This window comes from Gopherus evgoodei, chromosome 8 (assembly GCF_007399415.2).
Source record: "Gopherus evgoodei ecotype Sinaloan lineage chromosome 8, rGopEvg1_v1.p, whole genome shotgun sequence".
NCBI classification, from domain to species: Eukaryota; Metazoa; Chordata; order Testudines; family Testudinidae; genus Gopherus; species Gopherus evgoodei.
In genome coordinates this window covers 107,963,494-107,988,095 of record NC_044329.1, presented here as the reverse complement: position 1 = coordinate 107,988,095, position 24,602 = coordinate 107,963,494, and the positions used below count along the sequence as shown (strand labels likewise).

Sequence of the window (24,602 nt, the reverse complement as noted above, 5' to 3'; positions counted from 1 at the left end):
TCTGTCTGTCTATCCCCCACCCATGTCTGTCTGTCCCTCTCCTCTCCACTTCTCCATCCCCTCTGTCTGTCTGTCTGTCTGTCCCCCACCCATGTCTGTCTGTCCCTCTCCTCTCCACTTCTCCATCCCCCACCCCCTCCCCTCTGTCTGTCTGTCTATCCCCCACCCATGTCTGTCTGTCCCTCTCCTCTCCACTTCTCCATCCCCCACCCCCTCCCCTCTGTCTGTCTGTCTATCCCCCACCCATGTCTGTCTGTCCCTCTCCTCTCCACTTCTCCATCCCCCACCCCCTCCTCTCTGTCTGTCTGTCTGTCTGTCTGTCCCCCACCCATGTCTGTCTGTCTATCCACCGCCCCCCACCCCCGATGCCCTGGCAGGCTGTGCAGGAGGCCGGACCGGATCGATGGGACGAAGCCGGGCAGGTATCGGCGCTCGATTGGCCGCGCCTGGCGGCGAGCGGGGCAGCTCGGGATACAGCGAGGAGCCCGGGAACCAGGGCCCCGCCCCTCCCCTTCCGCACCGCCCAGAGGAGCCGGGGAAGGGCCGGACCCAGCCCGCCAGCCCCCTTCAACCAGGGGGTGACCCCCATACATCTTCCTGCCCCCTATACAGCCCCTCCCCCATCCCTGCCTGGCGTGCGAACCCCTAAGCCAGGGGGTGACCCCCCATTCATCTTCCTGCCCCCTATACAGCCCCTCCCCCATCCCCCCGGCGCGCGAACCCCTAAGCCAGGGGGTGACCCCCCATACATCTTCCTGCCCCCTATACAGCCCCTGCCCCCATCCCCCCGGCGCGCGAACCCCTAAGCCAGGGGGTGACCCCCATACACCGGCCTGCCCCCTATACAGCCCCTTCCCTCATTGCCCCCCAGAGCACGAACCCCGAGCCAGGGGGTGACCCCCCCATACACCTGCCTGCCCCCCATAGAGCCCCACGTGAACCACGGGTGGCCCCCAGCCAGCCCCCCTCCGCCAGCCCCCTTGGCGTGCAAACCCCTGAACCGGGGGGTGACCTCCCATACACCTGCGTGCTGCCATACAGCCTCCCTGAGCACAAACCCCTGAGCCAGGGGGTGACCCCCCCATACAGCCCCTCCCCATACAGACTCCCAAGGTGCTCTCCCCCCCCCTACAGCCCACAACTGGCCAGCTCCCTCCCCTGGCCTGAGCACCCCCTGCCTCCGAGCTGCACCTGCGTGGGGCTGGATGGTGCTGTAGCCCCCTACGATGGTAAGAGAGGGCACCCCCCACACACACACACTCCCATGGGGCTGCCGCACTCCTTCATTACCATCTCTCTCTCCTTCCTTCCTGCAGAGGAGAAGCCTGGCTCCCAGCCAGCTGGCTAAGAGGAAGCCAGGGGGCGATGGCTCAGAGGATGATGAGGATTGGCACCCCGAGGCGGTGAGTTCCGTACCCTGACCCTCCTTCCCCTCTGTCGTCTGGCCGGGTGGAGATCTGTTTCCAGTGCTTCTGCCTATCCTGCTCCTGGGCTGGGCAATCAGGGTAGCACCCTCCCTTGGCTGGGCTGAGAAGTGCATAGGACCAGCATATCTGCCCTCTCCCATGCACAGGCCCAGTTTTCTCAGTAGCCACCACCTCTCGGGATGCTCAGTGGTGACACTTTGGCCGACAGAGCACAGGTTCCAGTGCGGGATGGGCAGGGCAGGGCATTCCCACTCTGGAGGGCTGGGATTATGGAATTCACGTCCACTGGAAATCAGGCTGAGCCTAAGGTTCTCCACTGTTAGACCAAGCTACAAGTCCCAGTTGTTTAGGCAGGTGTTTCTCTAGACCACCAGTGAGACTCCAAACACACTGACCCTAGGAATTTAGCCGTTGCCACCTGATCATCATTTTAAGAAAGCAGTTATAAAGTCCCATGGAATTCAGTGGATCTCTAGGGTCCGGTCCAAAGTTTAGATCCAGACTTCACTAGAGTTTGGGAATGTTTGGGTGTGGACCGTATCTTAAAAGTCAAGTATGTGTATCTCATTAGAGTTGGTCTCTCTTCTTGGATAGAAAGAAACCACCGCCCTCCTGGAGAAGCACTGGATGTGCTGGGGGAGGCTAAATTACCAGAAATAAAGATTCATAGATTTTTAAGGCCAGAAGGGGTCATTGTGATCATCTGTATATCACAGGTCAGAGAACCTCACACCGTGATTTCTGCATCAAACCCATAACTTCTGTTTGAGCTACAGAGCATATTGTTTAGAAAGACACCCTCTCTGGAGGGAGAGATGGTTTGAATGCGATCATTATAAATCATTGACGTGTGCGTGTGCGTGCATGCATGTGCGCGTCTTGTCACTTTCCTGTCTTGTCACTTTCAGCTTGAAATTTGCAGCCCTTTCGCTTCCCTAATAAGAACTCTCATTAGGAGCCAATGGGATGCTAAAAACACTATAATCAGTCTGCTAGGCAGCGTGGGGTGCTAACTTTTTTCATGAAGTTTGTTAACTGGAAACAAAACAAATGCGTTTTTGCCGACCCATATTTCTGCTAGATGCACCCAAATACTGCATAGTTTAGCAATGTGACAGCATTAGTTTTGGAGGGGCTGATGGATATATTCAGAATTAGAGGAGTATTTTAAACACATTCACTTCTGGGTAGGTAACATTTTGGGCCCATAGACCTTGGCAGTGTCCTTACAATGGCAGTGAGTAATGATGTTCTGTTTTCAGACTTACTCGGCTGGCTGGCTTTATTGTCTGTGTGGTTAGATGCTTATAGAGCATGACAGGGATACATTTATCCTGTGTTGGTCTCTCCGAATCATCGGCAGCCTGTCCTGATTTTCTTTCTTAGACACCGAAGAAGCAGAAACCTGGCAGTGAGAGCCAGAGCTGGGAATGTTACATGTCACCTTTCAGGAAACCCTTGGCCCAGTTGACCAATCGACCTCACTGCCTTGATAGCAGCAAACATGTAAGTGGATCACTCGAGGGCATATTGTCAGCACATGTCAAAGAGTATTGTGCACTGTACATCTGTGATCAGAAGGGCTCACGCACTTCTGTTAGGTTCTACATCTTGGGCATTATCTGTACACGTAGCACTTATGAAAACTCGCATTGAGTCCATGGGAATTCCATGTAATGAGGGTTTGCACCATTATTTACATTATAATAGCACCTAGAGGCCTCACCTGAACTCAGGGTCCCACTAGGCCCGGCACTTTATTCATAATGAAGTTCACACAACTTGCCTATGGAAATATTCAGTGATGCAGTCTAGTAATAGTAATGTATTTAAGCAAGAAGTGTATGATGCTAAGATGTTTAATCGAATGAAATGGTATTAGTCAGTTTCATGTTTTGGAGAGTCCAAAGGGAAAACATATTAAATATGACTTTAAAATATCTGGGATTGAAACATCAGTGGGAATTGGGAGCGCTCAGCACTTTGTAGGACTGAGGCCTTAGCAAATGGCTTCTTTGTTATGTAGCCATCTATGATAGCAAATAACTTGAATGTATATTTTTCTTTCTCTGTTCCTAGGAGGCATTTATCCGCAGCATTTTGTCAAAACCCTTCAAAGTACCCATTCCAAATTATCAAGGTAAAATGAAGGGGGTTTAAGAGATCTGTATCAAGTCTGCCTCCCATGAAAAAGATGACATTTTGGTTTGTCAGACAGTGATATTTTCCACCTTTTGTATGTGTGTGTTAGTTTGAACAGAAAAATATAGCCCCATTAGTGAAGCAGTCTTACTTTTATTAGTATTTAGTTTGGATAATCCTACATTTCAGTACTGGATTCTGTATTACGATGGTTACATATTTTACAAAGTACCATAGGCTTGTATGCCATGTTACTGAACAAAACTGTGAGACAGGTTTCTGGCCCAAAGAGTTTACAGTCTAAATAATATCCTCAATGTTACTAACCGGAGGAACAATGTATGTGAAACCAATAAACTTGCACCAGTTTTCTTTATACTTGGCTTGATACTTTAAGTTTCAAGGTGATCTTTTTAATAAACCGTGTGTGATAGCTTCAGCTGTTCTTAAATATTTGGAGCACAGACTTCTGACTGGAACAAATGGGACTGTTTCCCCCCCTTGATTCAATAACAGGTTAACCATTTTCACTCAAATGTTATTTAATGAAAAACCCACATTTGGACTGAGACCAAGAAGGGTAATTATCAACCCAAAAGGAACTTATTTGATATAATGCTTAGCAGGTGAAAAAGCAGGTTTGAAAGGAAGTTGGAATTAAGCCTTATTTGTAACGGGTGTAGTCCGTGTCTTCACAGCATATATTTATGGTAGGAATCACTAGATGGCACTGTTACACGTTGTCATCTTTTCTTAGCAGGCGAGCAATGTGCAGTCTTTTAAGAGAACCTGGATTGTTGTTTTGTGCTTAATGTTCTTTTGGGGGAGCTGTTGCAAGCAGCAGGAGATTATGCTTCATTGTAATGTCCCTAACTAGTGTCAATCCTTGGAGCAGAATTGCTTCCTGGGAACCAGGCATTGATGTTTGGGCAAAGATTTCTGAAGGAGGGCTTTCCCCGTGTGCCTTTTATGCCCACTTCTGTTCCATGACTGGTGTATCTGTGTAAATAAATTACACTAAGAAAATGCCCAGTTTCCAAGTCACTAATTTCCACTCTTAACGGGAAGCTCTCCTGCAAGGCCGCAACATCTTCTGCACGGCAGAGGAGGGTGACAGTACAGTCGATTATGTGATATCATTACAAGATATGGCAGTCCACTGTTAAATGTAGTGCTGTAAAGGTAGCTGCTAATGGCCACATCCTGCCCTGGGATAAATGCATGCAACTCCCACTGAGCTCTGAATTGGTATCTGAGAGGGGGATTTGGGCCAGTGGTTTGTGAGATGCCTAGTTGTATATTTACTGTACTCCTAGAACATACAGCCTTTGGCCTTGCTTGTCATTATACAAGGCTAAATTATGGCCTTGAAGAGCCTAGGGACATCTTCAGCACTCAAATGCTGTGGAAGTGCCTGTATTAGATGTAATGCATCTGCAGGACTGGCAGGGGAATGTAGTCAGTCCCCCCATAGCCCGCTCAGTCAGTGTTACCCAGTGTGCAGAGGGGGTTGGGTTGTGACTGTGTACCTGCCCCACCAGTGCTCCCCCACACTTTGCACACAGATTATTGCTGCCTCTGTGTGATTGCAATAGGTGACAGGGCTCCCTGCCCTCCCTCTCAACGCACCCATAGAGGGCCATCCATCAGCTGGCTTGTAGAGCACATCTAAGCTGCTGGTGCATGCAGCGTTGGCTTCCTCTTGAATCTGTATTCTGCTGGCATCACACTCACACTGTAAACAGCATGTTGAGCCTCCTCCTTCAGGGCAGTGGATTGTATCTGAATTCTCAGCCTTTTGCACGGCTTAGTTTTTTCTGGGAGGAAGCAACTGGCAATCCTTTGAATCCTGCCTGTGATTGTTTTCAGGGTCGCTGGGCTTGAGGGCCCTGGGCATCAAACGGACAGGGGTAAGGACTGCGCTCCATGACCCTTTTGAAGAAGGGGCTCTGGTTCTTTATGAGCCCCCGCCACTGGGCGCACATGACCAGCTGAAAATAGACAAGTGAGTTACCCACAAAGCAGGTATTGTAGCTCCAACCTCATTGACTTGTCTTCCATTCCCAAAAGGCTCTGAACCAAATTTGGATCAGAACTTTGGAGTTAAATTTGGTTCCGAGCCTTGTGGCTCTGGAATGTCTCTAGCTTGTACCAAAGGAAGGAACATATCCATATCAGATCATTTGTGGTGTTCTACCCACGGGGTTGACTTGTGGGTAAGCCCAAGGCCCATTGTACACTTCAGCTCATTCCTAAGAGGGCTTTATTCCCTGTCAGTTGAACATTTCAGTGCTCAGTCAGGATATCTCAGCATTAAGGTACAAGCTAACCGAAATGAGGAACTGAAAACTGGGGATTAGAATGGAAACTGTCAGGCAACCTTACCTAGAGTGGCCACTGATGCGCCCATTGCAGGGACGAGGCTATCTTTGATAACCATTACTTCGCTTCCAGTAACAGTATGTCAGAGAGGTAGGATGGTCCAGTGTTTAGAGAACTAGCCTAGCACTGGGGAGACCTGGATTCAGGTCCCTGGTCTGCTACAGATTGCATTTGTGACCTTGGGCAAGTCACTTATTCCCCCTTTGTACAATGGGAATAACAGCATTACCCTGCCTCACAGGATGTGAGAATAACTACATTAAAGATTGTGAGGTGCTCAGATCCTATGGTAATAAGTACCTAGGCTAGATATGTTCTGTAACCTTCATCTAGGAGTTGCAGGATATTTCAAGTTTGTAACATAGATAATAGTGCTAAAGTATTCAAGCCACAGCATCTAGTCATAATGTGGCTGCCCTGGAACATGGTCACCAGCCATTCCTGTATTGTGGTGGGTGCGGGCAGGATTTGCTGGCAGTTGCCTTCCTTGTGCCACTTACCAGGAGTCCTCAGAACAGCAGCAAGCAAAAAAAAGCTGGGATCAGTGCATTCATTCTGCTCTCTTTCCTTTCTTGTTTGCCTCCTGCAGGGACAAAGTGCCAGTCCATGTTGTAGTGGACCCCGTTCTCAGTCGCGTTTTACGGCCTCATCAGAGAGAAGTGAGTTTTGTGGGAAATTACTTCGAACTTGTCCATCAGGAGTTCCCTAATCTCCACCTCAAGTGCTTAAACTTCAGAGAATTCTGGGCAGATGGGTGGAGGGAGGCCATACAAAACTACACTGCCACCTTCACTAGGAAGATCTGTTTCTAACTACAGTAATGGCAACTGCAGCTGAATAGATTTAAGATCATCCTTAAATATGCCAAAGACCTATTCCCCCTAGAGATCGTTCCTCTGCTGTGGCACATTCCATTCCCCATATAAAAGGGCTGAGATATTGTGGTGTGGGGCCCTGTAAGAAACACTCAGATAGGTTCAGGGTCAGTTAGATGTTAAACTGATACGATGCTAGACCTTAGCCAAAAATCACTATAGGAGATCAATTTATGATTGTAATTTCCAAGTAATATTAGCTGGCATTCTGGCCTGCTATACACACATCTTATGCGTATGTGTTTATAGTAGACTTACACAGTATTTAACTGTCTTTAAGTCAAGATATGTTCTTGCTCAACCACGAGTTATGGGCTTGATGCAGGAATCACTTGGTTGAATCTCTGGCCTGTTGTTCAGACTAGATGATCATACTTCTGGCCTTAAAAATCTGTGAATCTACCTGCTTCCTGATGGTAATATTCCCCCAAATTATCTGTTACATCAGAAAAGTTACTGTCTAAAAATGACACCATCTCGCTCCACAGATCTGCTGCTGGTGTCAGATCTGCTCACTTTAGTGACTGATGTTTTCATGACTTTGGTCTAGCCCTGCGGAGCCAAATGAGGTGGATTCTGCAGTGGCTTGTGCATCATCAGTAGAACTTTAAGGAACAGATAGATCCTGCAAGGAGCTCGGCGTAGAGCACTACACCGAGCTCCTTGAGGCTTGGGGCCTAAATTCCAACCTTTGACATATTTATACAGAGGTGTTCACCGGCTGCACACCTCGGTAGGGTTTGTGTTAATAGTGTGGTGTGCTAGTCAGGACAAGCCCAGTTTGGCTTACAAAGCTCCCAGTGCCAGTGCAACAGTTATTGTTCAGGATAGAACCACATCTCAAGAACTTTTATCATTGCATGTTAACTTGTTTGAATCTCTAACCATAAATTATCTGAAAAGCTTTGCTCCGAAATCTCTGTTCCTAAATGTCACCTGTCAGTAATATATTTGGATCCTGGGTCAGCCAGAGTAGCTGCGCTTATGCCTTTCAGTGAAAAACATCTCTAGTCTTAAATACCAGAAACAGCAAAACCCAAGGCTAATGCGTTAAAATAAACCAAAAAACTGCCACACTCAGGCTAGGTGCCTAATAAGCTGTTGAGGATCATAATGGATACAGGACATGAACAGCAGTAGACTTATAACCAGAGGCTGTCTGGGTGCAACCTGAGAGTTCTTATGACCTTCCAAGTTAAGCAGGGTCAAGTTAGCTTTGTGCCCAGATGGGAAACCTGAAGGGTTGGTTTAGGCAGTTCAGTAGCTTGTGTTTTCCTTTCTGAGTCGATACAGGACCAATCAGTTGTTTAAGCCAGCACGGTGCTTGTCTCAGCTGCATACCATTACCATCGTAGGTGTTCCTCAGGGACCTGTCAGTGCAGTATGTAGGTGCTAGTCTGAGCAATCAGATTCTGCTTGCCTAATATCACTTCTGTAATTTCAGTTGGATACTTCTTCACTTCCTGTCTCAAACTGGTGTGTAGCATCGCTATGCGTTGTTAACCAGTTGTATTGGTTGTTCCGCCCCAGAGGTAGCTGCATTTCAGGGGGATTCCTCTATATAGTTAGTATAGTGCTTTGAGTCCCTTTGAGATGTGCTGTGTAAATCTGGGATACTGTGTATGACAACCTCAGGCCCACAATGCAGGGAGACTGTGTTACTGCACACGGCTTTCGTTCTGCATCCACAAGTCCATTCTAATCAACATGCACCACTTTTCATGCAGGGCGTGAAGTTTCTTTGGGAATGTGTCACGAGCCGAAGGATCCCTGGGAGCCATGGCTGCATAATGGCTGACGAGATGGGTCTGGGCAAGACCCTCCAATGCATCACTCTGATGTGGACGCTGCTGCGTCAGAGCCCCGACGGCAAGCCTGAAATCGACAAGGCTATGGTGGTCTCTCCTTCCAGCCTGGTTAAAAACTGGTACAATGAAGTCGGCAAATGGCTCGGAGGAAGGATTCAGCCACTGGCCATTGATGGAGGCTCCAAAGATGAGATAGACCGTAAACTAGGTGTGGAGGCAACTGCGCGCAGGTGGCTTGTCTGTGTCTTGGTCTGGAGGGGTGTCTGCTAGCAGAAGGAAAAGACACTTCCACAGCTGATGTAAAGATCTAGGGCAGAGGTTTTCAAACTGGGGGCTGAGACCCCTCAGGGGGTCACAAGGTTATTACATGGGGGGGTCGCAAGCTGTCAACCTCCACCCCAAACCCCACTTTGCATCCAGTATTTATAATGGTGTTAAATATATAAAAAAGTGTTTTTGATGTATAAGGGGGGGGTTGCACTCACAGGCTTGCTATGTGAAAGGGGTCACCAGTACAAAAGTTTGAGAACCACTGATCTAGGGCCAGATCCAAAGCCCATTGAATTCACTGGGGGTCTTTCCATTGACTTCGGTGGTCTTTGGCTCAGGCCCCTACACCTCTGTGTTCATTCAGTGGATGATCTCCTGGTGTGAACCCCCAATGGGTGTGTTTGGTGAGGGCGGTTTCTGAGCTTTCCTGTGCTGGAGAGCAGTCAGCGCAGGAAAGGGCAGGGGATGAGAAGCTGAGGGGAGGGACCAAAGGGCGTTGAGTGGAGGGTAAAGGGAAGGGATGGGGACGTTAGCGGAAAAGGAGGAAGATGTGAGGGGAGGAAGCAGAAGGCCAGCAGGGAAGGGAGCCAATGGAGAGATGTGTCTCAGAATGCTAAGGGGAAGTGTCTCAGATGGGTTTGTTTAGGGCAGGGGTGGGCAAGCTACAGCCAGTTTAAACTGGTCCTCGAGTTCCTGCTGGGGAGCGGGGTTTGGGGCTTGCCCTGCTCCCATGCTCCAGCCTGGTAGCAGGGTTGGAGGCCGCTCCGCGTGCGTAAGCTGAGGCTCCCAGCAGCATGTCTCCCCTCCAGCTTCTACGCTTAGGGGCAGCCATGGGGCTCCGCATGCTGCCCCTGCCCCAAATGCCACCCCCACAGCTCCCATTGGCCGGGAACTGCGGCTAATGGGAGCTGCAGGGGTGGTGCCTGTGGGTGGGGCAGCTCGCAGAGCCGCCTGGCTGCACCTCCACATAGGGGAGACATGCCGCTGCTTCCAGGAGCTGCTCGAGGTAAGCGCCGCCCAGAGCCTGCACCCCGACCCCCTTCCCCCAGCCCTGATCCCTCTCCCACACCTCTGCCCCAGCCCGAAGCCCCCTCCCACACCCTGAACTCCTCATTTCTGGCCCCACCCCAGACCCCGCATCCCCCAGCCAACGCCCTCACCCGTCCCCCGTGGCCCAACCCCTTGCCCCAACCCTGATCCCCCTCCAACCCTTTGAACCCCTTGGTCTCAGCCTGGAGCATCCTCCTACACCCCAAATCCCTCATCCTCAGCCTCATCCCAGAGTCTGCATCTCCAGCCAGAGCCTTTCCCCTCCCCCTCCACCAGCCTGGGGCCCCCTCCCACACCCTGAACTCCTCATTTCTGGCTCCACCCCAGAGCCTGCACCGACTCCTGCACCCCAACCCCAATTTTGTGAGCATTCATGGCCCACCATACAATTTTCATACCAAGATGTGGCCCTCAGGCCAAAAAGTTTGCCCGCCCCTGGTTTAAGGCCTGCTCAAAAGCAGTTGGAATAAATGGAAAGGCTCCCCTGGACTTCAGAGGGTGAGGAATCAGGCTCAGTTGCTATCTTCTGCCTGGCTTTCAAATATTTTTCCATTCTCTGTGCCGCTAATGTCTTTCTCTTCCTTCTCGAAGCCGGCTTTATGAACCAGCGCGGCTTGCGAGTGCCTTCCCCCATCCTGATCATCTCCTACGAGACGTTCCGCCTTCACGCCGAAGTTCTCCAGAAGGGGAGTGTCGGGCTGGTCATATGTGACGAGGTACAGAGAAGGCAGCTGGTGTTTCCCTAGTCCCGTGCTGAGTTTTTTCTGCTTTCATATGGAGAAATAATCAGAAAGGCCTGGCAGCATTTGCATCTCTGTATTGGAAGTGCTCTTGGTGGCTAGCCCACAAATGGAATGTGTGATAATATCCAGCCGCCTTCAGCCAGAGCATCCCGGGAGCTGTACGAATGGCCGTCTGTAGCACTGTCCTCACTTCACAGATGGGGAAGCTGAGTTACAGATTGGCTAAATGACGTGCCCGGGTTCACGCTGCAAGTCAGGTCTCATGACCCCCGATCCTTTGCTCTGACCACGAGACCATGCTACCTCCCATACGTTGTATACATGGCGTGTGTTGTCAGGCTGGATCTGTCCCTCCCCCCAAACAGTAGAAGGTCAAGTGTTGGCTATGCTGAGGACAACACAGTACAGTTTAGGGAACAAAGGGCCTTCTCTTGGATCAGGACCTACAGGAGCATTGGACACTTGTGTGTGAGAAAGGATCACTTTCCTGAGTGCTGGGCTAGCAGGAGGAGCCTGACCTGTGGAGCTGTAAGTGCGAATGCTTGCCTGAAGGGGAGCCCCTGAGTGGTCTCCTGGCACTGCTGGGGGTGGGCTGGCGATACAGGGGGAGAACATGTGAACGGCCAAGGTGAGTGATCCTTGCTTGGCTAACGCTCTCCCAGCGCTGGATTCTACTCTGCTAGGGCTGGATCTTCGGGAGCTGCCTTCGTATGAGTGAAATGTAGCTCCATTCAAAGCTTTTCCCCTTTCGTTCTCTGGTGCTGTGTATCAGTATCCAGGTTCGCATTTATGCTAGAGCTTCGTTTCCCTAAAGGGAAAGCAAGCCAAGCAAGCCCGTGCCCAGCCCCAGACCAATGAAGAGCTGTACAGCACTCTGCCCATGCACTTAATGTTTCCTCTGCCTCCCCAGAGGAGTTTTGTTGAATGCTAGTGATACTCAGTGGCTTGATTCTGTATCTGCTATGATGCAGACTGAGATGATCCTGAATATGAAGCACATTCTTTTCCCCCTACGTACACCTCTTCCTCGATATAACAAACGAAATGTTTGCTTAATTTGGGCCATATAATAATAATTATTAGGGTAGCACCTAGGAGTCGCACTAGTCATAGAGCAGGGCCTCACAGTGCCAGGGACTGTATATACCCAGAACAGAGACAATCGTGTCCTTACAGTTCAAATAAATCAGTGTTGACAGAGATCTTAGACCTGCTTCCTCTCATCAAGTGCCACAGGATTTCCTGTTTGCTTTTTTTTCTTTTTAGGGCCATAGGCTGAAGAACTCTGAAAACCAAACGTACCAGGCTCTGGACGGCTTAAACACCCCACGGCGAGTTCTCATCTCAGGGACCCCCATTCAGAATGACCTGCTCGAATACTTCAGCTTGGTGCACTTCGTTAACTCGGGCATCCTAGGTAAGGAGCGTGAAGTTGTTAACCCCTGTGCAGCTTATAGAACCATAAAAATGTAGAGCTTGAAGGGACCTTGAGAGATCATCAAGTCCAGGCCTCTGCACTGAGGTAGGACCAAGTAAACCTAGACCATCCCTGGCAGGTTTTTATCCAACCTGTTCTTAAAAACCTTAGAAGAGGGAGATTCCACAACTTCCCTTGGAAGCCTGTTCCAGAGCTTAATTAACCTTAGAGTTACAACGTTTTCCCTACTATCTCACCTAAATCTCCCTTGCTGCAAATTAAGCCCATTACTTCTTGTCCTGCCGTCAATGAACATGGAGAACTAGTGATCATCGTCCTCATTATAACAGCCCTTAACATGTTTCAAGACTGTTATCAAGACCCCCCTCAGTCTTCTTTTCTCAAGATTAAACTGTGAATCAAGAGGCAGGTGGCCTAGCCGGCAGGGACCTCCCACAGCCACCAGTGCTGGAGAAGTCAGCAGCACCGGTCTTTGTGATAGGCCTGAACTGCAAAGTTCAAATGCGAATCTGAGCATTATCCTCATTTATAGTATGTGTATTCCAGTAGTGTCTAGTCACCAGATTGGGTCCCAGTGTGCTAGGTGCTGTACACATTCATAGTAAGAAACATTCCTTGCCCCCAAAGAACTTACAAGCTAAATAGAGTAGGCAGACGAAGGAAGGGTTAATTATGCCCATTTCACAGATGGGGAACCGAGACACAGAGAGAGGAAGGGACTTGCCCTGGGTCACATGGGGATTGTGTGTCAGAGCTGGGAACTGAACACTGATCTGGAGTCTCAGCCTACTGCCTTAACCACAAGACCACCCTTCCTCTTGATTTCTTTGTCCAGTAATAGTCACATCCAGGGTTTGATTTGGGACTGCTTCCGCCAAAGATGAGGAAGTTTGTGAATCTGGGGTTCACCTCGTCACCTCATTTACAGGGGAAAGGAGAAAAGCATTTGAACAGGGGCATGGTTTGATTTGTTTCTATTTCCTCCTTGCTGGCGGGTCTAATGCTCTTATGGCTGCTTCTGCAGATTAAAATGTGCTGGCTCTGGGCTCCGTCCTGCATCCATTGCCCTTGGTAGTCCATGTTCTGGTTTATTTGAAGAGCAAAGCACATAACTAATCTGTTAGTGCTTTATGTTCTCCACTGCATCACAAGGTTCAGATTGGCTCTGATGCTGTCTGGTAGGGAGGGCGAAGGCTTGTCCCAGAAAGGCCACGTTCTGTTCAAGGGCAAGAATAAATACACCAATCCACAAATCAGTCTTTTATGTTTTGTTGCTCCTCTGAGGGCCCTGGTCTTTTTGTGGTGAACAGTAATGACGTGGCATTAAATCTATCCCTTCCTCGCCCCCACAACTCTCTTCCCAGTCCAAGAGCAATATGCGGGCTGTGTCTGATTCTGCACCCAGAATTTCATCCAAGGGAGGATGGGATGGGGATAGAAGATGTTTTTATTTCCTCCTCTTTTTCTCCATAAGTTTTGATTTGGCCTGGGGACTTAGTACAGGGAGGCAACGTGATCGATTGTCCTGTGTCTTTGGCAACTCATGGAATCTATTTGTGCCTCAGCACCATATTCTAGATTGGGGAGTTATAGCTTCTGGGGGTTAGGGTTAATTATATTTGAAAAGTCCTTTGGGGATGGAAATGCTGTATAAACATTAAGTGTTATTCCGTTGCTCACATTCACTTGCATTGCCTGAATTATTTCTGATGTGACAAGCTAGGGTTTAAGTGTTAAAAGCTAGAGCTTAAGTGTTTCCGTCCAGGGCCCATAACCCTGTGGCAGTGCCAGGGATGGAGGGTAAATCCACTTTTCTGTCCAAGGCTCACATGGCTGCAGGTGAGATGCTGTTGTAACATTTGTCTTTTCCCCTCTGCTGTGGACAGGGACAGCACAGGAGTTTAAAAAGCATTTTGAAATCCCGATTCTAAAAGGCAGAGATGCAGATGCAAGTGAAGTGGAGAGGCACAAAGGGGAGGAGCGTCTCAAAGAGCTGATCAGCATTGTGAACAGGTGAGTTCGAACAGCCTCTCCCCGGAAAGCTAAGCATAAACCCTCTCCCACGTGCAGCCATTTTTGAAGATTACAGTCCGGTGTTGGAACAAGTTCTGTTGCGAGTTTTGCACATGGACTAGCTGATGAGTCAGGAGAGCCGTGGTAACACTAAGACATAAGGAATATCCTTAATGTGCAGTTACACTCTGCAAAGGGACTGTCAGAATGACACTCACGGCTCCCACTAATCCCCAGTTCATCACGTGTATTCAGATTACAAGTCAAATGAAGATTTTTCTAATTGTCCCATGTTTCAAACTCCATCTGGTGCTTTAGTATCCCACTGTTTTCCTTCTGCTTCTTGCATCAAACTTTATGATAAAGATTCGACAACGAAGACAGCTGTCAACTTTCATGATGATACATAAGGCAGAACAGAACCCAGCTCACTCTCCCATAGCTGTGTTGGCTCTGTGGGGATAATAAGAATAAACCATATTCGTGCCAGTTAGGTACCTAAGAAGTTGTGGCACTACGAGCAAATCTGTTGAGTATTATTAATACTTAGCTCTTATCTAGCGTGTTTCGTCAGCTGATCTCAATGCGTTTTACAAAGGAGATCAGTATCATTATCCCCATTTTACCGATGGGGAAACTGAGGTATGGAGAAGGAAAATGACTTCCCCACGTCACCCAGCAGGCCAGTAGCAGAGCTAGGAATAGAACTTAGGACTCCTAAGTCCCGGTAAGTGTTCTGTCCACTAGGTCACACTGTAAGATGGTTTCATTTTTTTACACAGTTACTTTTCTGATTACGAATCGTAAGTAACCATGCTAACGAAATCTTTGACAGGTAACTGATTGACAGCAGAAGAGCCCTCACTGGAGTCTCCTTTGCATTCACAATGTTGCTGGAGTCTTGGTTCTATATAAGCTTTTGCAGCCATTGCAAATGCCATAGAGCGGTTTAAATTCACGGCAAATTTAATTTCACATTGTATGGCCACTCTGCAAAATTGGCCATGACCTTGACACAGCCTGGCAGTAAAAAGGTTCAGTGAAACATGTGGCCGGGAGGGGTAGAACGTACCTCTTCTGATCCTGCTGGGCCGCTGCTTTTGTTCATGGTGAAGTGGATTTGAAGCTGCTGCTCTGGGGTCTGTTCAGTCTCTCCTGCTTAGGGCGTTCCTGACTATCCCCCATTCAGTGTGCACGCAGGGCCAGCTTTAGACCTATTCCACCAATTCCCCTGAATTGGGCCCTGTGCCCAGTGAGAATCCCTTCCCTGGCTAGAGGTGCCTTTTTAATTTTTACTCACCTGGCGGCGCTCTGGGTCTTCAGTGGCACTTCGGCGACGGGTCCTTCGCTCATTCCGGGTCTTCAGCGGCACTTTGGCGGCGGGTCCTTCGCTTGCTCTGGGTCTTCGGTGTCACTTTGGCGGCAGGTCCTTCAGTATTGGGCCCCGCACTTCCTAAAGCTGGCCCTGTGCGCATGGCCAGGTTTCAGTAACTCACTCATCCTGGAATCATGATACAAAAGCAAGGCACACAGAGAAGGTCAAAGATTGGTCAACTGAAATCAGTGGTGCCTATAGTCAAGGCAGCACATGAGAGAGACTGGTAGAAATACACTGAGTAGCACTTCCACAGCAGAGAACCCTCAGCCTAGAAACACCTGCCCAATGCCTGCATGTAGGAACCAAGAATACACCCATCCTGGCTGATCACACCTGCCAACATAGGGGTGAGGCATTTTCTCAGGCACTTCGGGCCTAGATTCTAAGGGACTTGTACAGTCATATTAGTCAGGGACAATATTGCAGTTCACCACTGGCTTTTTGATTTTCATGTCATCTGTGTTTCTAATCCTTGTTTCCTTCATTGCAGATGTTTGATCAGGAGAACTTCAGATATCCTGTCCAAGTACCTACCTGCGAAAATCGAGCAGGTGGTTTGCTGCAGGTATGGGACTGTCTGCCCAAGTCAAGGACAGAAAAGAGAAAACAAAAGTAAAGGCTAAACTAGGGGCTGGCAACCTTTCAGAAGTGTTGTGCCGAGTCTTCATTGATTTACTCTAAGGTTTCGCGTGCCAGTGATACATTTTAACGTTTTTAGAAGGTCTCTTTCTATAAGTCTATAATATAGAACTAAACTATTGTTGTATGTAAAGTAAATAAGGTTTCAAAATGTTTAAGAAGCTTCATTTAAAATTAAATTAAAACGCAGAGCCCCCCGGACCGGTGCCCAGGACCCGGGCATTGTGAGTGCCACTGAAAACCAGCTCGTGTGCCGCCTTCAGCACACGTGCCATAGGTTGGCTACCCCTGGGCTGAATTCACAAAAAATAGTCTTGACTTTAGGTTCTTGGATTTTAGTGGTGTCTTGTGATGGAATCTGTGTAGGACTAAGGCTCTTCCCAATTAGGGGTGTGTTTCTGTGGCCCAAAAAAACTATAGCAGAGCTGGAGGAGGAAGATTGAGATCATCTGGCAGATCTGCCCACAGCTGTATAACGTTGGTGCTCTGTGCTAAGCCCCTTGTTCTGTTGCAGGCTTACACCTCTGCAGACTGAGCTGTACAAACACTTCCTGAAGCAGGCGAAGCCAGCCGAAGAGCTGAAGGAGGGGAAGATCAGCGTGTCGTCTCTCTCCTCCATCACGTCCCTGAAGAAGCTCTGTAACCGTGAGTGAGGGGTTGGTTTAATGCTATTATTGTGTTATCTACAGAGCATTGGATGCAGAGCTTCACGAAACACTTAAGCCCAGCGCTCCGCTCCAAAGAGCATGTAATGTAATGACTCCATGTGATACACTCCCTGTATAAATCACCCCAACATCTGGAGAGCTGGAAATAGACCCTGGAGCCTCCTGACTCTCACAGGCCGCTCTCACTTGACCCAAAGGAGATTTCCTGTGGCTAGGTGTGCTAAGGTCCAGCCACTAGAGAGCAACATCACTTCACTCAAATACAGCCAGCAGTAAGGTGGCCCGGAACTTTTAGACTAAACATTTTGTCGTTGAAAAATGCCAATTCGTTGAAACAGAAACTGTTTGTGAAGCAGGGTCGGTTCTGATGACTCTTCTGACCCAGAATGTTTTGGGGAAAATTTTTTTGAAATTGTCTGAACCAAATATTCTGTTTTTCTGGTTCACCACGACTTTTTCTTTTGAAACTTTGATTAATGAAAAAAAGGTTACTAGAAAAGGTCAAAATCAAAAGGAAACGTTTTGATCGAGTTGAACCGAAACTTTTTGGTTCTCAAAAGAATTTTGAGATTTTGATTTTTCTTCCCCCTTTTGGGTGGGAAGAATTTTTTAACTCTCCAGAATATTTGCAGGACAGAAAAACTGTTTCCCGCCCAGCCCTACACAGCAGGTACATCAGCCCCAGATACTCAGACACTGTCGGAGGAGATCGTGCAGACGTAGGTGCTGAATTGGGAAGGAAGGAGAAGATTTGATGGCTAGCGAATGGGAGGTAGTTCTCAGCAGAAGGGGTGGCATACCAGAGAGGAGCAAAACTACAGGTGGGAGAAGGAAACCAGAGCCAGCTGGGTGGAGCAGAGGCGAGAAGGGGTGCTGGGCGAGACAAGGACTCAGCTGTAGGCAGGGAAGAGTTGTGATGCCATTGAAGTGAGGATGAGGAACTTGAACTTGAGGCAGAGGAAGAGGGCAAGCCAACCAGGGTCATTTAGAACCCAGTCCTGCTTCCATTGAAATCAGTGCTCAGACTCGAGCGGATGCAAGGTTAGAGCCCTGATCACCATTGCCATGCTCTTCTGTGGCGCCCTCTGGAGGCAGCTTCTTCCTTCCCTGGTGCTGCGCTTTCACACGCCTGACCCTTTCCCTGGGGTGGGGAAGACCCAGGAGGTTGTCAGCTTGCTTTTATGGAGACAGCAAGCTGCTCCGAGGCGTGCAGGTGATTTTTGTTCCCATAACTGGATTGGACTTCTAGAGACAGATGTAATGCACGGGGACCAATGTACTGCTGCTCTGCAGCCTCTTGGCTAAGAACTGGTAGTATTCAATCACTATCTTGAATTTCCTGCATCTGGAGACTCTTCTGGCCTTCAAGGGACTCCATATGAGGCATCTCCAAATTCTGTGACCTAAGCAGTATCCGTGCTGTATAGTTATTTTACCAACCCGTTATGGTGACCAGTTAGTGTAATACAAAGGGCTGGCAAGAGACCCATGCATTACTACTGCTGTAAGTCCTTTGTAAATGGAACTACCTGCTGTAGGTTTCCATGAGGCCCACCCACAGAAAATGCTTTCAACTGGTTATTTTCCCCAGCACGTGATACATGATTCTATTAGAGCTCTTGGGCTTTCCCCTGATGTCCCCCAGCTGTAACCTCCATCCTTCTGGCCAGATTGGAATGCATGTGCTCCTTACAGAGCCCATCACGGCTGCTCCTCAGCTGACCTGAGAGGTGGTCATTTAGCAATGCCAAACTCTCCTTCCTTGTGCCTTGGGGTTGATGTCACGCCCCCTAGCTTGGGGAGCATGGTTAGCATGCAACTCCCTGGCTGCTGGGGTTTGAAGGAGTGATCCTGGCAGTAGGATATGAGGAAGGAGGAAACTGCAGCAGCAGCAGATCTGGGAGCCAGACGGAAAGGCCAGGGTGGGTGTCTCTTACGCTGCATTTATATGTAATTATACAGTCAGTACACTGACGAGGATGCAGTTGTCTTGGTGCCGTCGCAGTCCTGCTTCCCTCCTCGGGGAAGCCCTGCAAACGTCACAAATCCACAGTGGTTTCCAGGTTTTGTTTGTTCTTCAGACCCTGCCCTGATCTACGAGAAGTGTGTGGAGGAGGAGGAAGGGTTTGCAGGAGCACTGGAATTGTTCCCTGCTGGCTACAGTCCCAAGTCCCTGGAGCCCCAACTGTCAGGTAACCACACTGTAACTCCACTGTGTGAATCGATTGCTTGAGAGAGGGTGGCCCCCTGCCACAGGAAGCATGGAATCTTATGCAGTGACCGGGGATACTTTGGGGTGACCTCTTAGGAAGAGGCTGGTCTCATGTACATCTCTGTATGTGTCGTCTCCAACCCTGTTAATACTCACTTCATCTGTAGATCTCAAAGCATTTTACAGAGGTGGGTAAATATTATCCCCATTATTCAGATAGGGAAACTGAGGCACACGGTGATTTAATAGCTTGCCCAAAGTCACACACAGGCAAAGCTAGGAATAGAGCCCAGGTCTCCTGACTCATAGTCCAATGCCCTGTCCACTGGACTGTGCTGCCTCCCTACATATTGGCAATGGGATGTTTTTAACAGCATGTTCACTTCTCTTTCTTCCAGGAAAGATGCTGGTGTTGGACTACATCCTGGCTGTGACTAGAAGCACTAGCAGTGACAAGGTAGTCCTGGTCTCCAATTACACCCAAACTCTGGACCTCTTTGAGAAGCTCTGCAGGACTAGGAGGTTTGTTGTTGGTCTTAACCAATAAGTGAGGTTTTTTACTCACGAAAGCTTATGCCCAAATAAATCTGTTAGTCTTTTAGGTGCCACCGGACTCCTTGTTGTTTATACTTGCAATATAAACCTTAGCCTGAGTTGGCTGTTCTTGAGGTGTCTCCCTGCATGACCTACTATTCTGAATTCTAGCCTCAGAGGGAGGCCCTGGAAATTGAACTAATGTGACTCATCTGGTCTGGCTTGCAGGGTGAGTCAGCAGAACAGCTCTGTCCATTTCTATAGGGGCCTACAGCCGGGCACTCAAACACAAGGCCATTTGCAGAACTGTTTCTGTTCATCTTGGGTTTTATCATTGTAAAACCGGGGCTATTAAAAGGCTATGATGATCTGATCCCATTAATCATTGTGTTGTCCTGTGCCAGGTATTTATATGTCCGACTGGATGGCACCATGTCCATTAAAAAGAGAGCAAAGATCGTAGAGCGGTTTAACAGCCTCTCGGTAAATAGAGATTCCCAGACCCACATCATTAGTCCTGCCAGTCTTAGCAGGTGTGATCATGTGACAACTGGCAGGGATTTAATGTAAGTATGTCTTGCCCCACAGAGCCCTGAGTTTGTCTTCATGTTGAGCAGCAAAGCAGGTGGCTGTGGCTTGAACTTGATTGGGGCAAACAGGCTCATCATGTTTGACCCGGATTGGAATCCGGCCAATGACGAACAAGCCATGGCTCGAGTGTGGCGAGACGGCCAGAAGAAGATCTGCTACATCTACAGGTTGCTCTCAGTGAGTCCGGAGCTACTTTTTTTTAACCGTGTCGGGATGTGGGGGATAGCCCAGTCTGCAGTTGATTATACTGCAGAATAATTGACCTTGCAACTGGAACGAGATGCTGTGGCTTAGAATCCTTAAGTGTCTGTAGCCATGTGGCCTGGATTGCGCTCGATTACATCAGGCTTCAAATTGTCCGCCATTGCAGCCAAAGAGAGCATCGCCATTGATTTCAATGAGGTTGCTTTTGGGCCCTGGCTCTTTAGTGGTGGCTGGCTTATGGGGAATAGAAGTGACTGAAGCTTTATAAATAGGACATTAATCTTTTGTGGCGGGGTAGAGACATGGCTGTTGGCAGGGCACCATGTTCCCATAATTGGTGTAGAACCCTACAGCTGCTCCTGTAGATGTGCTCCCGTTGGTTGTTGTGAACGAGCCCCTCTCCCTCCCGTTGAAAGGGTGTTGGAATTCCTAGTTGCCTGTCGTCGGGGTATCTGTGCAGCTCTGACACCGCAGCCCACAAGGCTCAGGACTGCCGTACTAACTGGGTTGATGACAGAATCGGCAAGTCCATATTCAGAGCTTTAACCGCCCCCTCTCCTCCGTCAGCTGCCCCTGTGACGCAGCGTTGCTCTCTTCAGCCACTGCGTTCCCCCAGCAGGGGCCTTGGGGCCATGCCACTGTCTGTCGGGGAAAGTTCCCTGAAGGGGAATCTCCAGCAGGAATTCCAAACACTGTTGTCATGGTGTAGCAGTTGTGTACTCTGTAGTTTTCCTGCATGTTGCCTCTTCACTACAGCCTGCGGCTGCATCCGCTCATGCTGTGAGCATGTCACATGTTGCAAGATAAGTGGGAGTGGGCTGGGTCAGTGCCTGGAGTGGTGAGGGCACTGCATGAAGTAGTGGTGATGATGTCTCTCTTGGATTCTGTACTGAACATGTGCCCTCAGCAAGGTGGCTCTAGGCAGCTGGAGGAGTTACCTTCGGGAAGAAGGGGGACTTGAGGCTCTGACCACTTATGGCCAGTAAAGACCCCATGGTACTTTTTATACAGATAAAGGCTTAATCCCAGCGTCCTGGCCAGATCCCAGCTTTAGCCTTCTCCATGCTGCGCTTAATCCCATGGGCCGTTCTCTCTCGTAGACGGGGACAATTGAGGAGAAGATTTTCCAGCGTCAGACCCACAAGAAGGCACTCAGCAGCTGCGTGGTGGATGAGGAGCAGGATGTGGAGAGGCACTTCTCGCTAGGGGAGCTGAAGGAGCTGTTCATATTGAATGAGACCACAGCCAGCGATACCCATGACAAGTACGTTTAGAAACACAGTGATGGGTTAGGGTAGCCAGTGACCATGGCATAAACAGTGGCTGACTTCATGATTGACACAGGGGCTGTAGGTGGAGACACAAGCACTCTGGTTGGCTGAGAACCACTTAGTGAACCATTCAGACTCGTGACGTTATTGATTTGTTGATTCAGAAGTTGCTGGTGCAGCAGGAAGATAATTAGTGTCTCATTAGTAGATTTCAAAGCACTTCATGGTCTTTAATGGATTTATCCTCACAACACCCCTATGAGGCAAGGCAGGGCTATTATCTTCATTGTACAGAGGGGAAACTGAGGCACAAAGAAGTGACTAACTGAAGGTCCCATGGGAAATCTGTGTCAGAGCAGGGAATTAAACCTGGGAGAGACACCTCCTAGGTTAGTGCCCTAAGCACGTGACTATCTTCCTCTCTGTTGATGGGGAGGTAGAAGAGGTGAATGTTTAGGCTGGACTTCTATTTTCAACACTCAGTTATTCATAAGGAAACTGACACTTCCTACTTATCCTCTCATTTTATTATGAAAGTTTCTATTATCAGACAAGTACTCAAACCACCCCTGCTGATGCCTCCACCTACATCCTCGGGAGGGCGAGAGGGAGGGCGAGAGGCTGTAACATATCACGGGGAAGAAATATTTCCCAAAGCTTATCAAGCACAGAAAGTCCAGGGATGGACAATCCCTATTGGATCATCTGCTCTTTCTCCCCCCCGCTTCCCCCCAGCACTGCAAGATTGTTCTCCACTGTGCATTTAACGAATGGCTTATCTGGTTTTAAATGAACAGTGGGGCCTCCACCACTTCCCTTGAGAGGCCAGTAGATGTTCATTGCCATAGGTAGTGATGCTTTATATGCAAACTGACAATTAACTGCATGTAAATGTGTGAAAATTTAGATCCTTCCTGAGTCCTGCCAAGTCCTGAGTTCAGGATTCCTTATTTAAAACCCACTGCACCATAACCACTTAAAACAGCTGTGCTGGGCTGAGAGAGATGGTGTTGCCCTTAGGTGATGCAAGGGAATTACCAAAGTATTTAGGTCCTGGAAGGTAAAAAGATGATTTTCTAAGCAGACTTGTAATTCAAGTCTACACACATGCTCTGTTTCTGACCTAGGATTTTACGGGTGATTAGGTTTGAGGTCTTACTGGTCTCAGTAAACTAGAACAAGTATTATTCACCTTCTCAACTCCCTTTGGAGCCACCACTGCTGGCTCCACGTAGTTCACCTCTTTTCCCATGAATTGCCCAACTTTGAACTTGGATGGACTTTGTTATAACGCTTTCATTGTATGTATAAACGTTCACGTGGAGCCTAGGGTGCTTTGGAAATAAAAACCCCAATTTTCTGAATTGAATGACGGTAACCAAAAATTCTAAAGGACCAGTGACGTGTCTCCGGTTATTTGCACATGCTGTTCTAGTATACGTGCACCTAGATTGGGCACTTGATTTTGCATGGGCTTTTTGTTGCATTATTAGACAAATGGGAGCAGACTAACCCCAATGTTGATGATATGCATTCTGTTTGTTTATGCAGTCTCCATTAACTGTGCACCCTTTTGCCCAAATCTGAAACCCTAAGATTCTGTACCTAGCCCAGCAGGTGTAGAACATGCCCTGGTCCTCACCTGTAGAACATCTTTGTGTTTTAGGATTAAGTGTCGCCGCTGTGTGAATGGCCACCAGGTAAAGCCTCCTCCTGACGGTTCTGACTGCACCTCTGACCTCTCCCAGTGGAACCACTGTGCTGACAAGCGTGGGCTCCAGGACTCTGTGCTGAAGGCCACGTGGGATGCTGCTGTCACCTTCACGTTCCATCACCATTCCCACGAGGAGCAGCGAGGGATTCCCTGACAATGCATCTCTGAGGGTGGGGATGAGGGAAGGCTCCTGTGGAAGTCAGTCAAGCCCGCTTCAATCACTTTCAAAGCAGAGGTCTGATAACAATGCAGCCTGTGCTGTATCTGGATCCAGAACAGCAGGACAACGTTGTTCTGTTTTCTTCCACCAAGAAATTGGTAGGTCTTGAAAACTGTTAAACTTGTGCTTGGGACAGCAGGAAGCACAAGGTATTATCCATGCCACTCTTGTGTATATAGTGTGTACTGGAGAAACAGCTGTTTGGCTTGTGTAGTGATGTGCTTCAGTTTAACCTAGGATCTATTGTAATAGATAGCATCAGGGCATAACCAGGTCTGCATCTGTGAGAGCACATGCAAGTTTGCAATTTGTATCATCTTTTTATTTACCTGAGTCCCATTACAAACAAACAAGCTCCATCTTCAGGTGCAGGTTAATTCCTGGCTGCAGATCTGGTTTTCCATGTGCAACTACCACCTACACAAGATTTTTTTCTCAGAGCCACAGTTTACAGGCTAGATACTGAATGCATAGGCACTGATGAGATCTGGAATTGGCTGGCAGGGTTGACCTATATTATGTAGTAGACACCTCTGGGAAATATAATTCATCTCCAGATCAATCCAACTTAAGCCATTTTTTAAAATCTTGGTCTAAATCACTTGTGCTTCTGGATGGACCAATCTGAGACATCTCCAAAGAGCCTGATTTTCAGAAAGTGCATCAGTCAGGCCCCATTAAATTAACTCTTCACTTTAAAATCTTGGCAGAAACAACTAATTTGTGTTGGCATCATTTTTAGCAAGTTCATCTTTTGACAATGCAGTAAAAGAATAGTCCCTAATGTACCAAAACTTCTAAACTACATTTTATAAAATAAAGTTGCTGAAGGACAAAAAACCTGTTCTGTTTAAAACATTTTTATAAAATAAGTGTACGTATTAAATAAATACACGTTAAGGAAAGCAGGGCCTAAGGACGGACTTCCCTCCAAGGGTAAAATGGTTGCAAGCAAAAGCTTTTTGTTGTACTGAAGTGTCTCTTGCAATGGGGAGCTCTTTATTTGCCAAATATAAGAGGGCC

General features: G+C 48.4%; 1 protein-coding gene across 1 annotated transcript; it reads left to right on the top strand.

The window, feature by feature from the left end:
• The first annotated feature begins 505 nt into the window (after positions 1 to 505).
• Positions 506 to 24,517, top strand: RAD54L (RAD54 like). The gene is made up of 18 exons (XM_030573346.1): positions 506 to 1,229; positions 1,317 to 1,403; positions 2,814 to 2,933; positions 3,507 to 3,567; positions 5,439 to 5,574; positions 6,541 to 6,610; positions 8,554 to 8,842; positions 10,546 to 10,670; positions 11,964 to 12,114; positions 14,022 to 14,148; positions 16,017 to 16,091; positions 16,680 to 16,810; positions 18,915 to 19,025; positions 19,444 to 19,567; positions 19,984 to 20,062; positions 20,168 to 20,347; positions 21,475 to 21,638; positions 23,312 to 24,517. Exons 1-18 carry the CDS (start codon positions 1,227 to 1,229, stop codon positions 23,511 to 23,513), a joined length of 2,235 nt encoding a protein of 744 aa, XP_030429206.1. The 5' UTR covers positions 506 to 1,226; the 3' UTR covers positions 23,514 to 24,517.
• Positions 24,518 to 24,602: the final 85 nt, after the last annotated feature.

Bases quoted from the DNA above. Each gene is read 5' to 3' on its own strand.
- RAD54L (XM_030573346.1), top strand. The intron at 2,934-3,506 runs GTAAGTGGATCA...CTCTGTTCCTAG, and splicing joins GCCTTGATAGCAGCAAACAT to GAGGCATTTATCCGCAGCAT. The intron at 8,843-10,545 runs GTGTGGAGGCAA...TCCTTCTCGAAG, and splicing joins TGAGATAGACCGTAAACTAG to CCGGCTTTATGAACCAGCGC.